At 42.1% G+C, this 13,713-nt stretch overlaps 2 protein-coding genes across 5 annotated transcripts in view; one reads left to right on the top strand and one right to left on the bottom strand.

Moving 5' to 3' along the window:
• IFT140 (intraflagellar transport 140) overlaps positions 1–13,713 on the bottom strand; it is a 101,880-nt gene that overhangs the window by 16,171 nt on the left and 71,996 nt on the right. The window lies entirely within an intron of this gene.
• The window catches only part of TMEM204 (transmembrane protein 204), a 29,083-nt gene continuing 15,502 nt past the window's right edge, over positions 133–13,713 (top strand). Inside the window, exon 1 of the mRNA XM_042037443.1 lies at positions 133–1,241. Coding sequence (XP_041893377.1) covers positions 962–1,241 — 280 coding nt within the window. The 5' untranslated portion in view covers positions 133–961. The remainder of the gene's footprint in view (positions 1,242–13,713) is intronic.

The raw sequence follows: 13,713 nt of genomic DNA on the forward strand, positions 1-13,713 counted from the left end.
GAGCTCCGCTGTGCTCCTCGGGCTCCCCGAGACGCTGCGGGTCCTGGCAGCCCTGCTGGGGGCAGCGGCGAGGAGAGGAGGCGTGAGGCGGGGAGGGGGCTCTCCGAGGGGAGGAGGGACAACTTTAGAAGTCTCCATAGTCTTTTCCTTTCAGGAAACACATCCTGTTAATGTTTGACTGCCGTGGCAGTGGCTCTTTTTTTTTGCAGTCGACTACGCCCTGAGGCTCACCAAAACGAGCCACAAAAACAGCCATTTCCTCTTGGTGGGGAGGTGGGGGGGCCTTTTCCTCACCGCAGTGGCTGTTCTCGTCCCGGCACTCACAGCTCGGCTCTTCGGAGAGGGACACAGCAGAGCAGTCTCCTCGAGATACTCCAGACTTACAGACCACCTTTGCGATGACCGCATTCCCCTCTGGCTCGGCTTGGCTTTGAGAGGATGCCATCTGTCACCGTTTGCAGGATATTCTGAAGTTTGCACCCAAACCCAGGCTTTTGGAGCAGCGCTGGTTGGCTTGGAGGACCCGGTGCTCGGCAGGCTACGGCGAGCATCCCATCCCACCTCTGCCCCACCTCAGCTCAGGCTCTCCTGCCCCAAGACTGGATTCTGTCTGGATTCGCCCCATCCAACACGGAATGGACCTCCCTGTCATCCAGTTCACCACGGGACTGGCATTACTTATCAAGGTGCAAGAAGGTGGATAAGTCAGCGCTGGGAAGGACCTAAAAAAGCTTCTTTGTGTTCTTATTTTATGGAATTCTCCTATCTACCTCACAAAATTCTCATTTCCTTGGTCAGAAACCTCTCTGGAGTTGACTTCAAGAATGAACGGTGATGTCCTCTAGCCCCCTGTAACACCCCAGCGCAGCCGCCTGTTCCCAGCCCAATTTCAATGTGCTGCAGCTGACTGGGACCTCGTGTCGTCTGCAATTAGAGACTGGCAGCAAGCTGACAGTCAGATATGACTGTCCAGAAACTGGTAGCCACAGCTGTGTTGGTAGCCCTGGTCTCACTCATCCTTAACAACGCGGCTGCCTTTACCCCCAACTGGGTGTACCAAACGCTGGAGGACGGGCGCAAGCGCAGTGTGGGGCTCTGGAGGATGTGCTGGCTGGCAGAGCGGAGCCGAGGGGGTGCAAGCACCAGTGCCAGGCACGGGCAAGGGGAGGAACAGGAGTGTGAAGCCCTGGGATGGGGTTCAGAATCGGCTGGGTTCCAGGAGTCACGCAGCACTGTCAAATGTAAGTACAGTCTCTTGTCTTCTCTGCAGACACGAGGTCGCGATAGATAGGGTGCACCTGGTCCCCAGGAGTTCAATGGCCTAACCCTGAAATCATTGTTATCCATCTTAATCTAAACATCTTTTCACATTCATTCCCAAATAAATTAATTTCAGAAAACAAGAAGCATGATGTTCACCAGTGATGAACTAAACTCCTCCTCCCCCCTCAAAACCAGCAATCTGCATTGTGCTGCCTGGTTTATACAGCCCAGGAATCGATCTGCTTTGATAAAACAATCTGTGAAGTGTAAGTCTAAAGTTCTGAGACATCTTGAGCTCACCTCTCCCTCCTGGGCTCCTGCCGTAAGATATCCCTTCCTCCTCAGTGCAACAGCAACCACGGTTTCTCTGAATACCCTAAAACTAAAAAAAACCCCAATCTTGAAAAGATATTGCAATGTTGATATTGCAACATGTTGAGTTATTTCTCCCTTCTGTTTGCTTATGCTGGAAATGCCAGGAGCAGAAAAGACAGAAATAGTTGTGGTAAAACATGTAAAATTGAGAAAGGTCTTAAAATGTGTAACTATTCTTCTTGGTGAAAAAATACAATTAATATACAACTTGGTGACTACAAAAATCATTACCCATGGTGTATTTTTCATTTTGCACTTTCACAGACTTGTGGGATCTGAAGAACACAAATAGCTTACACCGAGCTTGGGAAAATTATTGGATAACATGAGAATTACAGAACTGATTAATAAATAATAAACCTTATGTATCACATTCATAGCATTAATGGTGCAACCCTGCTCCCCCAGAGCAGAACTGCGCTGGAATAGGATCACAGAGAGGCTTGGGTTGGAAGGGACTTTAAAGACTGTCCAAAATAACCTGCAGACACCGTGTCTGGGGCCACAACTACCCTGGTGCCAAAAGGTTTCTCCCCTAACCCCCCCGGCAATCCCAGCAGCCAGGCTGTGAGCAGCCATTCGAAGGGGAGTCAGTGCTTCCGCTGCACCCTTCGAGGCATGGAATTTAACAGAACAAATGGCTATAAAGTCCATGCTTCAACAGACCACAGGACTTTCCCAAGATTTTAAGGATGCTCATAAACAGCTCTGGCACCTCTGAGGGATGGTTGGCAGCATCAATAACATACATGATTTCAAACCAGATTTTTTTCATGGTTTGAAATTGGTCCTTGGAGTTTCTTAGATCCCTCTGGAGAGAAACCAAAGAAATATTAGAGGAATTTCTTTTAAAAATGCTTTAACGTGGACCCATTCCAGATCATACTTTCCAATAAAATCATGCAGAAACATTTTTTGTACATTTGCTAATACTGAGCCTGCATAAATCACAAACAGAAAATTTCTCAAAGGTTTTTAAGTCCTTACCCTTTCAAGATTTTTTTAACTGAAAGAACTTTCATGACAATAAATGGTTATAAAAAGGATTAGACTGTGGGAGAAGTTCCTTGATGTGTATCTGCAGCTTCATCTCTGGAATCACTTCCCCAATTAATACTGATAAGCCATATTCTAACTCGAAGAACATGTGTACCATTCACAAATTGTAAAAGTACGTTATGTACTCCACACTGGAACAAGCTGCTGCACAGTGAATTTGGCTCCTGCAGCATTTTTACCACACAAGCTTGTATTTCTTGCTGTGTGCAGGCCAGAAGGTGTATGGTGCCTACAGATGAGAAGTATTAGTTTCACAGCAGAACTGTCTGGCAGCAGTTTCTGATGTCAAATAGAAGGATAATGTGACAGAAAATATGAAAATTTCCAAGTAATAATTATAGCATGATGAAGGGCTCAGAAGAATTATCTGACAACCACTAATTCTAATTTAAAGAAGGCTTTTCAAGCCCAGGGACTTGATCTGTATAGGAGTAAAGCATCCATTCCCTACTTAATCTGGAAGCAAATAGTAAGCCAAGGTCAATTCTGAATCTTGATAAAGCACTTAAAGGAAAATCCCCCCTCTGTAGCTGTGTCGTGACAAACCCAGTAGGAAACACAACTGTGTCATTTATTTTTAAGACAATTTTGTTTCCATGGACATACACATGGTCAGTATGAGCCTGATTCTGCATCCATGGATTTGTCATTCTAAAGAATTTCTCTAATAAGAAAGCACAAATTATTTTAGTAATACCTATGGCAATCCTCATCTGCCAGTTGTAGATGAATCACAGACGTGCAGGGAAGGTGTGTGTGTGTGTATACATATGCATATACATACATACGTCTAAAAATAAATTTATGAAGGAAAAAACACCTTCCTCAATGCTGAGTTACCACAAAGTATTTTGGATGCCATTTGTAGAACACAGAAAACCTGTTCTGCCAAAAGCAACGCAAAAGAGGCCACAAACTGGCTCATATAAAACAATGTATTTATACACATACAGATACACATATTTGAGAGGCAAGCTATTTATCTCACAGTTCAACAGAAAAACTGTAAGCTCTTTGGGAAGAGAAGACTCCTGTACAAGCCATGTGTAACTAGCAGCCAACTATAGGCACTACTATAAGCTGGCTTCTTCCCTGGCAGAGAGAAGTACATTCTTAGAACCTGCTTTTCACTGACTTTCTCTGCCTGCTCTTTCTCCCATTGGAATCACAGAATCATGGAATGGTTTGGGCTGGAAAGAACCTTCAAGTCCATCTCATCTCACCCCCTGCCATGGGCAGGGACACATTCCATTATGCCAAGTTGCTCCAAGCTCAGTCCAACTTGGCCTTGGACACTTTCAGGGAGATGGGGCAGCCACAGCTTCTCTGGGCAAACCTGTGCCAGGGCCTCACCAACCTGAAAGGGAGGGATTTCTTCCTAGAAATGGCAAAAAACCCAAAAAGAAATCCACGGACAGGAGAAAATTTATTAAAAATACAGGGAAAGGAAGTGTCACAATGTGAACTATTTCTGCAAGGCACAACATCAGAAGTGTGGGCAACTGATCCCATGGGAAAGCATTGCAACTCTTGTCCTTCAACCTCACTCTCCTGGAAGTGGAGATCCCAGGCCCTTTTGGTTGTCTTTACCAACCTTTCTCTTTCTCATCCTCCTGCTGTGCAGCCCTGTACCTCTCTTTCAACCACCTGTGATGCTGAAAAGCTTCTGTGATGGTTCAGATGACTAACAGCAAAAGAATCCCCAGGTTAGGGTGGAAGTTTTGGACATGGAGATGGGATGGGGTTTTTGGTGGATATTTTTCCATTGGATTAGGCAGTGGTATCAGAGTCCAACAAGTGCTGCTGCTAACACAAGCTAAGTGATAAAGGTGTAAGGAGGGGTGAGATGGCTCCTTTTTAGTGGTAATAAACTCTCCGATCTGAAACCTTCACCTATGCTGAGAATCAGCCCAGCTAAGAGGACATCAATCTAAGCTTTTATAACTTGGACAAACCATTGAATGATACAAACTTAAATGCTTCACTGAGAACTCAGACTGTATAACCCTTCTTCAAACACTTTAAGGAAACCCAGTCAAGTAGCCTAACTTTCCTGTCACCTGAGTGTAGGCAAAGACATTTGACAAAGATTATGGAGCTGCAGTTTCAGAGCTGTTGCAAAATTCTGGAAGATTATGCTCTTGTCTGCATCTCTTAATGCCTCAGAAAAAGCCCACAGGCAGTAGAAGCACAGCCTCAGTAAGAGCTGTAAGAGGGGTAAGACAGCATGTCATGAGTAGTCAACAAGGAGCTTTGTGCCCATGTCACAGGTGAGCAAGCGCAGCCCACCCAGCGATGCAGCTCCACACAGGGACACGTGAGCTACCTCGAGTGGCAGGAACACACAGCTACACCACCAGTGATGCCTCTCAGAGCCAACCCTTCTCAAAGCCACCTAGGTCCTGGCCCAGTACCATGCCAGGAATACTGCATGAACACACCAGATTACTTGGAATCAACTTAGGTATTTTTAGCCACACTTCAGAGTACAAATACGCCCTTAAGTTCTGCCGTGCTCTGAGGCTATCTCTGGATGGGCACGGGAGATGATTTATTCATCAGCCGACGTCACAGTTTGTCCCTTTTTGTCTAAAGAACATTAGAAACAATGTGGAAATGCAGGAATAGGGAGGGGTTTAAAAGATACAAAACCTCACTGGGTTCTTCAGGGCTGCAGGAGACATAAGGAAAATTTCAACAGCAGGATGTGTGTGTCAATTTCTGATGCTCAGAGCTGGATTGCTCGTGGGAATTCAGTTCTAACAAGGAGTGTAACCCATGCCAGGGAGAGGCACGGCATCAGGAGCAGCTACATGACTGCCACAGGAACCCCAGGTAAACATTTGTCCAGCCTGGATGGATGATTGGTGCACACACATAGATACAGGGACATTTGGTGGCTGAGGCAGAATGCTGCTCAGGGTAGGAATGAGGAGCTGAGGTTTGCTACAGAGGCAGCTGTTCCCCTTAATGCCCATGTCCACTGCATTTACACAAAGTTCCAATATCTCCAAAATTTCCAATTTCTCTGAAATTTGGCTGTCTGCAAGCCAGGCTGAGTAAAGCAGCTGAATGTGCTGTAGACGTGTTATTTGTCTACATATATGTATTTCCATAGACAGAGACCCAGAACGGAGGCCAAGTGCATCTGGAGAAGACAGGAACTATCACCAGATTCAAAAAAGCCCCAAACCTTATTATACACATGATATATATTGTCTGATAGACTGCTCAGGCTGTTCCAGAGATGAGGCAGCACGGGCAGCTGGCAGCTCAGGGTTTGTGATTTCACATCCAACTATCTGAAATATGAGCAACATTTAAATAAGTGACACTACTAATTTAATGATGGAGGCCAGTAGAGATGAATTCTGAGAGACATGGCTTTTCAAATTGGAGTGAATGCTCATTTTAATGTCGAGGTACAATTCCGTGTACTCATTTTGGAAAAGTGCAAAACTCCTTAGGATTCGGGACAGGAAAATGAACCTAATACATGTTTCAAGGCAGTACATACACAAGTGTTGCACAGAAATACTGTCACAGCAATCAGAGTTTGGTTACTCTTACCACCAAGACTTTGAATTCAATTAAAGCATTATGAGTGAAAATGGCTCTGGAGCTTTTGAAAATTTCAGGTTAATGCATTTATCAAAGCCGCCAATACAGAATACCCTGCTGAGGTTTACAAAGAGGCAAACCATGATATCTACACAACTCATATCTCATCAGAAACAGTTGTGTCTATTAAAACTGATCACTGTATTGAAGGCTCTCAATGCTGGGTTTGCAAGGGCCCATCACTTAACCATAAGCACTTGCTTATGTTGAAAATAGTAAATGGAGCCATGTCTTCACTCCAAAAGTAATGACTGAAGCTGTTATAAAAATCACCCACCAACCACACTCTCCTCTCCCCAGACAAGATCTGTCTGCCTTTCAAAATAACTATTTAAATGTGAAGTTTCACACTTAGATGAGCTGAATGGTAAAGTTCCAAAATACCTAAAGGGATGGAAGATTCCACCAGTTTGTCACATCAGAACACTATTTTAATTGTGCCAAAACAGATTGGGTTTTCCCTGCTCCCTTCCTCTTCCTTAAATCACAATTTTTAAGTGAAAAAAGCATAAATTGCATACTTCAGAAAGCCTCTCAGGAGGTGAAAACAAAATAATTTTTGAGATAGCCATGCAGTCATAATTTTTAAGATATTCATCCAGCAACAGAACATACTGAGGACTCTTGTTGCTGAAAGCTCTATGGCTACTTACAAAGATTTTTTAAAAAGAGCAGGAGAGACTTCCCTTTTTAGGGCAAAGTCAGTAAGACCTGCAAACAACATGATCATGTGGAAAGGGTACAAGGCAAAAAAGAAAAAAAATAGATTCAGATCTGTTTCACTTTTAAAAAATTAATGACTATTCAGACCATCAAAATACATCTGCATCACAGAGGCACCTCTTTAAACCTTCCCACGGTCTCAGTGACACAGTCATGCAAAGGTGCTCTGAGATACTGCCAACATTTGGCTTAGTTTGTTCCACAAGGACTTTTAAAGTGTTTCCGTATATTTCCTAATTGATCCTGGAAGGAGCTAACAATGTAAATACCACAAGTTTAAATCGACAGAAGAAATTAAATGTCGAAGACTTTATAAATAGAGCACAGGTTTGGGAGGCATAGCATGATGCTGACAGTCAATAAATAATTACAGTGGTTCTATTTATTGTCCCTATTATCTCAGAATTGTTTTAACAGTAAGTGCTGACCTCCTATGCCCATGTTGTAAAATGAAGCACGGTTGTACTTTGCACTTTCATAGTGCTCTTGGTATCCAAGGCACAGCTCCAGCTGATTTCCATGGCAGCTGCAGAGACTGCTCAGCACATCTGACCTTTGCTGACAATGGTGACATCCAAAACAAAGAAACACATGATTCGTTGCCAAAAGTTTGACTGAAGTGGTTTTTTTTTTAATTCTAAGGAAGGGTTTCTTCTAAAATTATTTATTAATACAGAATCCAGCTCTCTAGGTTGGAACTCATGTTTATGAACAGCATAAGTAAGAGTCAGCAAGACAGAAGCCTTGCTCTTTCTGACTCTTGCCTTTCACCCATTTAGGTTAAAGCATACTATTCTGGTAATTTTGGTACTTGGTTTGCATTTCTGAAATCCTTATAATGTGGATTTTAAAAATTACTCCAAAAGGCTGAAAAATATGATGCATTCTTTATCTCAGAATAACACCTCAGCAGAATGACCAGTTCTAGAGGAAAACAGCATGCTCAGTTAGAATCTCTGATTATATTAGAGAAAACCGAATTACTTATCTAGTTAGATTTTTATCAGCAGATTATGATCTCAGCCTGCAGACATCCAGCCCAAGAAAAAGTCTAGCACAGCTACTAGAAATTGAAAATGAGTTGTAACAAAAATAAATGAAGCAACCTAATGTAAGGAGCATTACCAGTTTTATCTACAATCAATTAGAAATTTCTTTTCAGAAACACAACCATTTATCCTCCTTTCCAGAATAAAGTAATGTATGAACATGAAGCATTTAAAAGGACAATCAGGTACATCTTAGAATGCATCCTAAATAATTCACCGAGTAAGTGATTAATAAATAAACCTAAGAACCATAGGAAACAGCATCAACAGAATATTTTTTTTTAAATTCCTTTCATTACAAAACCAAGAAGCAATATCCCTCAGGAGATTTAAAGAACGGATGTAATCATAGACGCAATCAGCTTCACAGCAAGCTAACGTGGCACCATCCTTCAGCTGAGCATAACCCATCCTGCATTATTAAGAGTTTAAGAGCTAATTAAGAATTTAAGTACCATTTTTGAGATGCAACAGACTTAGTGTCCCACAGTGGACAGGAATAACAGCACACTCCCAGTCAGCTCCTAGAGCTCAGATGCCAGCAGGAGATTGTGAAGGCACACAGAGCTGCTGGGAGTCAGCACTGTTCCCATGCACTGAATAAATGTGTGGTCACTAGATTCTTCCCAGGGCTGGAGACTTAGTAACTTACTCACAGAAGCTGGACTAAAGTTTGCACTAAAATTTTTGTTTATCTGAAGGGGTCTTTCTCAGGGGGAGTTTTAGACTACTACGAAAATATCTTGAGCCATTTTGCTTAATCATTAAAAAGCTTCAATTCCCACTTAACTGGTTTTTTTTTCCCCTCTATGCAGACAGAAAAGGGTAAGAAACACTCACATATTAAGCAACTAACATAATGTAATTTTCCAGTGAGATCATCCTTCCTCATTATCCCAAAACACTGCAAATTACTCTCCAGAATGATTAACCTACTCCTGCAAACAGTCCTGGGGCTATCCTGGAACATAACACCAACAGTTCTGGGAGTATCATGAATCAAAACAACAAAATTGCTGCTTGTAAATAAGAAAATCAAATTAACGTCTCTAATCTGGATGGATACAGCTGGTTTAGGAAGTGAGAAAAACAAGGAATCTGACTTGGTCTCATCCTTAGAGTTTGGGGTTTGACTCTTGATTGCTCACTGTTTCAAACAAAGCAGAATTCATTAAGCCAGTAGCCCTGGCTGCACAAGAGTCCCATCTGGATGCCCTGTCCATGAAATAAGTGCTTCTCAGAGAAAATGGGGCCCACAATGGGCTTCCAGAAGGAAAAAGGCAAAACCCAGCACTGTATACTGCTGAACAGCAGATACTTAGAGCAGAGTTTTTGGAGCCATTCAGCTCCAACCCTTTCCAGCTCTCAATAGCCAAGTTGCATCTTAAGGGAGGTGAATGAAGGTACTGATGGAGGGCTTGTCCTCCCTCTTTCACCTGTCAGATGGACACAAAGGAATAAACACTTTCTGCAGTGTCTAGGTCTATTCTGCTGGAAGTATTGACCTCCAGCTATAGGGAACACCCACCTCTGGCCACAGGGAGGGAACTCCATCAGAGTTAAATTTCAAGAGACAAATGACATTAATGAGTTCAAAACAAAAAAAGTAGGATATCCAAAATACAAAATACCTATGTCATAATGGTCTTAGGCAACAGATTCTAGGAGTGAGAGGTTAACAAAAATGACACCAGTAACTGTGCAGACACTAAACCCACTATGACCATCTTGTTTTACAAATTGTCATTAACAAACAAAATGCAAAAGTTGATGAAGTCTGCAGTGGCCACAGAAAGTGACACTGGAATCATGGCTACTATAAATGAAGCTGAAATGGTTGAACAGATGATCCTAAATTTATACTAATTATCAAATTCACAGAAAACTCATCAGAATAGACTAAAGCTGGCTACTGAGGCATTTTTGCTGTACATGTGATTTAAAATAGAGTAAAAGAGCACAAAGGTAAATACTAAATTTCACAGATTTTACAAAAACTATATTGCAGCCAGTTTTATAAGAGATTAGAAGTATTTATTCCTGGATTGAGCAGTCATTCACGCAGGAGAAGAGCTTTGTGTCTTGGCCTTCCTCAACAAGATTTCCCTCTTCAATGGCTTTGGGTTGAGCTCTGAAGAAATACTTTGACATTGCACACTCAATTCCCTTTCTTGATCCATACTGTCTATTGGTTGTCATCACTAAAAAGAGGTCAGAGCTGCTGGTGCAGAAGCTCAGCTTAGGGTTGTGTATGTACAAAATAAAATTACAATGTGCTGAGCTGACAGCATGCAAAGTCACAACAGCTGTGAGTAAGGAAGCACAGTCACCTTGCACTTTCAGGCTGAACACAATTAACAAGCTCTACTGCAAGAAGAAAGGATTTCATGCATTATTGTAAGAGTTATACATTACTGATGGGCTGCCCAGGGTAGGGGTGGAGTCCCCATCCCTGGAGGGATCTAACAGATGTGTGGATGTGGCACCTGGGGACATGGTTAGTGGGGGCCTTGGCAGTGCTGAGGGAACAGTTGGACTTGATGATCTTATGGCTCATTTTCAGCCTAAACAATTCTAGGATTCTAAGTTTGCTTTTTTCCCCAAGAGAAATCATTAACATTCTGGAACAAAACCGAAAGATGACAGATCATACATTAAACCTGTTAGAATAAGCCAACATCTCTCATACGCGAGATGGAAAGGTACTCAGGTTGTAATACCTTATTCCATAAAAATAATTGTCTCTCCATTTAATGACATCATACCAGCTACTTCCTTCTTATTCTACCAGTCATCAGCCTGCTGCAGCTCCATGGACCATGTGCAACTTTCTTTTTGGTTAAAAGGAGCAGCTATGCAAAATACCCATTGCATTTCCACAGGTCTCCAAGGGATCTAGTGTATTAGGCCAAGAAACACCCTGAAGTGTGGAGTTCTTACAAACAGTAGCAAAGATCATCAGTGTTACCCTTCAGTGCTGCTGCACTTCCAGCTGCAGGAGAGGACAGTGATCAAAGAACCATTTTGTAAAGATTAAATTGTTACAAATTTGCATGAAGTTCAACTGAGTCACAGGCAGAAACTCACTATTTTTAGTATGCATGATATAACATCATCCATGGCAAAGCTAAAATCTGTAATACAGGTAAGTGTTTAAAAAAGTCACAAACAGAAGCAAAAGCAAAAATTTGGTCTTAATTTCTGTGTCACAGGCCAGTATGTATTTCTGGCATAAACTTCAGACTTTTAAAGGTTATTTATATACAGAGGCTGCTTTTTTTTTTTTTTTTTGAGCTCATACATACTATATACAGACAAGGCAACAGAATCTATTATGGCAACAATTTTTTGATTTGACGCTACAGATAGTTCTATCACCAAATGAAAGTACTAATAATGGCTGCAAGTCTGCTCTTACTTTGGGCATTTCTCCTTCGAAAGTCATTACTATCTCTTCAGCAAGCACTGGTGCTCAAAGTATTAGAGAAGTCCATCTGAGTCCGTCTGAATGTTCAAAGTTTTCCTGGTGTTTATGAAGTTCAGACATCTGACTGTGATTCCATTATCAGCCAATGTGCTTCATGACCTGTGAGTATTCAACATGGCAAGAGATGGAAAAGCTGCCAATGCTAAAAGGGCAACTTTGGAAGTTAAACACAAAATCTTTGAACAAATTATTTTTTTGAGTAAAATAACTTTCTTCTCTGGTCTGAAATTAACTCACTAGGAGAAGCCAAAAATACTTAGTATGTTACCTTCTTAACATTTTATTCAGTGGAAAAAGTTTAACGGACTATGGTTCTTAACTAACTCTTCAGATACAATACTATATTTTATTAAATTTTAATTAAATGAGTTGCTTAGAACAACTGAAAGCTGAAGATGGCCTGTGAGGGGAAAATAAAGGGTAAACATTTTTATGACTCACAAAAGTAGGTCAGACTTCAGGATTAACACAATTAAATTTACCCTTGTTTATATCACGTTTTGTTTTCCGCACTTCCTAGCAGTCTCCTTGGAAGATCAGGAACCAAATTCTAGTGGTCAGTGCATCCACCAAACTTAAAGCCAGTTAAAACATTTCTAAAAATCTGCTGAATATTCATGTCCAGAGTCTGTCTTTCTCTAGTATATGCCAACTTAAACATGGTGCTACTTCTATTTCAGAATAGCAATGACACATAGCAAGTGATGTGGGACTGGCACAATGGTATTTGTAACTACCACCTTTTGCTAGAGAGAAAGGAAAAGGATAAAAACAGGACATCCATCAGGCTAACAGGAGAAGTCGGAAAAAAAGCCTGACTAAAAGTACCCAACTTTGTAATTAATATATTCAATTCAGTCGCCAGCTGGGAGACACATTTTAATCAGGTTTCTAGCCAAGACTACAGATGTCCATGTCTATAATCACTGTTGCATTTGTTCTTTAATAGAGAATCATAGATTATCTCAGGTTGGAAGGGACCTACAAGGATCACTGTGCTCAGCTCCCTGCTCCTCACAGGACTACCTAAAACTAAAACATATCGCTAAGAGCAAACAAACCACAAACCACAGCTCTGGCAGTCTTGGTGCCACGACCACTGCCCTGGGGAGCCTATTCCAGTGCCCAACCACCTTCTGGGAGAAGAACCTTTTCCTAATAACCAACATAACTCTCCCCTGACACAGCTCCAGCCATTCCCTCAGGTCCTGGCAACAGACAGCAGAGATCAGCACCTCCCCCTGAGGAAGGTGCAGAATCTGACAGGGTCACCCCTCAGCCTTCTCTTCTCCAAGCTGAACTGGCCAAGTGATCTCAGCCACTCCTTGCGTGTCTTACCCTCAAGGCCTTTCACCATCCTGGTCACCCTGCCTCGGGCATACTCCCATTACTCAATGTCCTTTTCGAGTTTGTCATCCTCCCTGTCATGGTGTTCCAGTATGGACCCTGGCCTTTACACTTTCCTTTTCAGTTCAAGATCCCTGCTCAGCCAGGCCCTCCTTCTCCCCTGCCTGCATGATTCCCCGTGCTTTGGAATTGCTGGCTCCTGCACTATTAAGAGGTCACCCCTTTGCCCACAAGTCTCTCTTTACAAATTGCACATCTCAGAGGGCACCTTTTCTAGTTGGCCCTTCAGTCCCTGCACCAGAAGTTATCTTCAACATGCTTCAGAAATTTCCTGGATCTGTTTGTGTCTGTTGTACGATATTCCCAGTTGATGTCTGGAAACTTAAAATCACCCTTAAGGCCCAGGGGAGCTGATCTAGAGATATCCCTTAATTCCTTGTAGTAGAATTCATCAGTATCATTGTTCTGGCCGGGTGGTCAACAGTAGACCCCACAACATACTCCAACAACTTCATTGTTAAATATTATTAGAATTAATATATATATGTATATTTACACACACACACAATTTTTACAAAGGTAACTTTTTACCTGTACATGCAGATTATGCCCTAACACCTCATTAGAACTGCCAAGCCTTGACATCTTCATTACAACCATTTCCCAACAGATGGAAATCTAAGGGTCTTTGCAGTGTATCGGAAAGATTAATAAAGGGTAAAAGAAGAAAAATTCAAGAATCCTCTAAACAAAGCTTCTGTAAACCAGTAAGACCTTAGCACTAACATC

The sequence above is a fragment of the Corvus kubaryi genome, unplaced genomic scaffold, assembly GCF_017639235.1.
Source record: "Corvus kubaryi isolate FWS band 111438036 unplaced genomic scaffold, C.kubaryi_AGA036_p1.0 37387, whole genome shotgun sequence".
In the NCBI taxonomy this organism is placed as follows: Eukaryota; Metazoa; Chordata; class Aves; order Passeriformes; family Corvidae; genus Corvus; species Corvus kubaryi.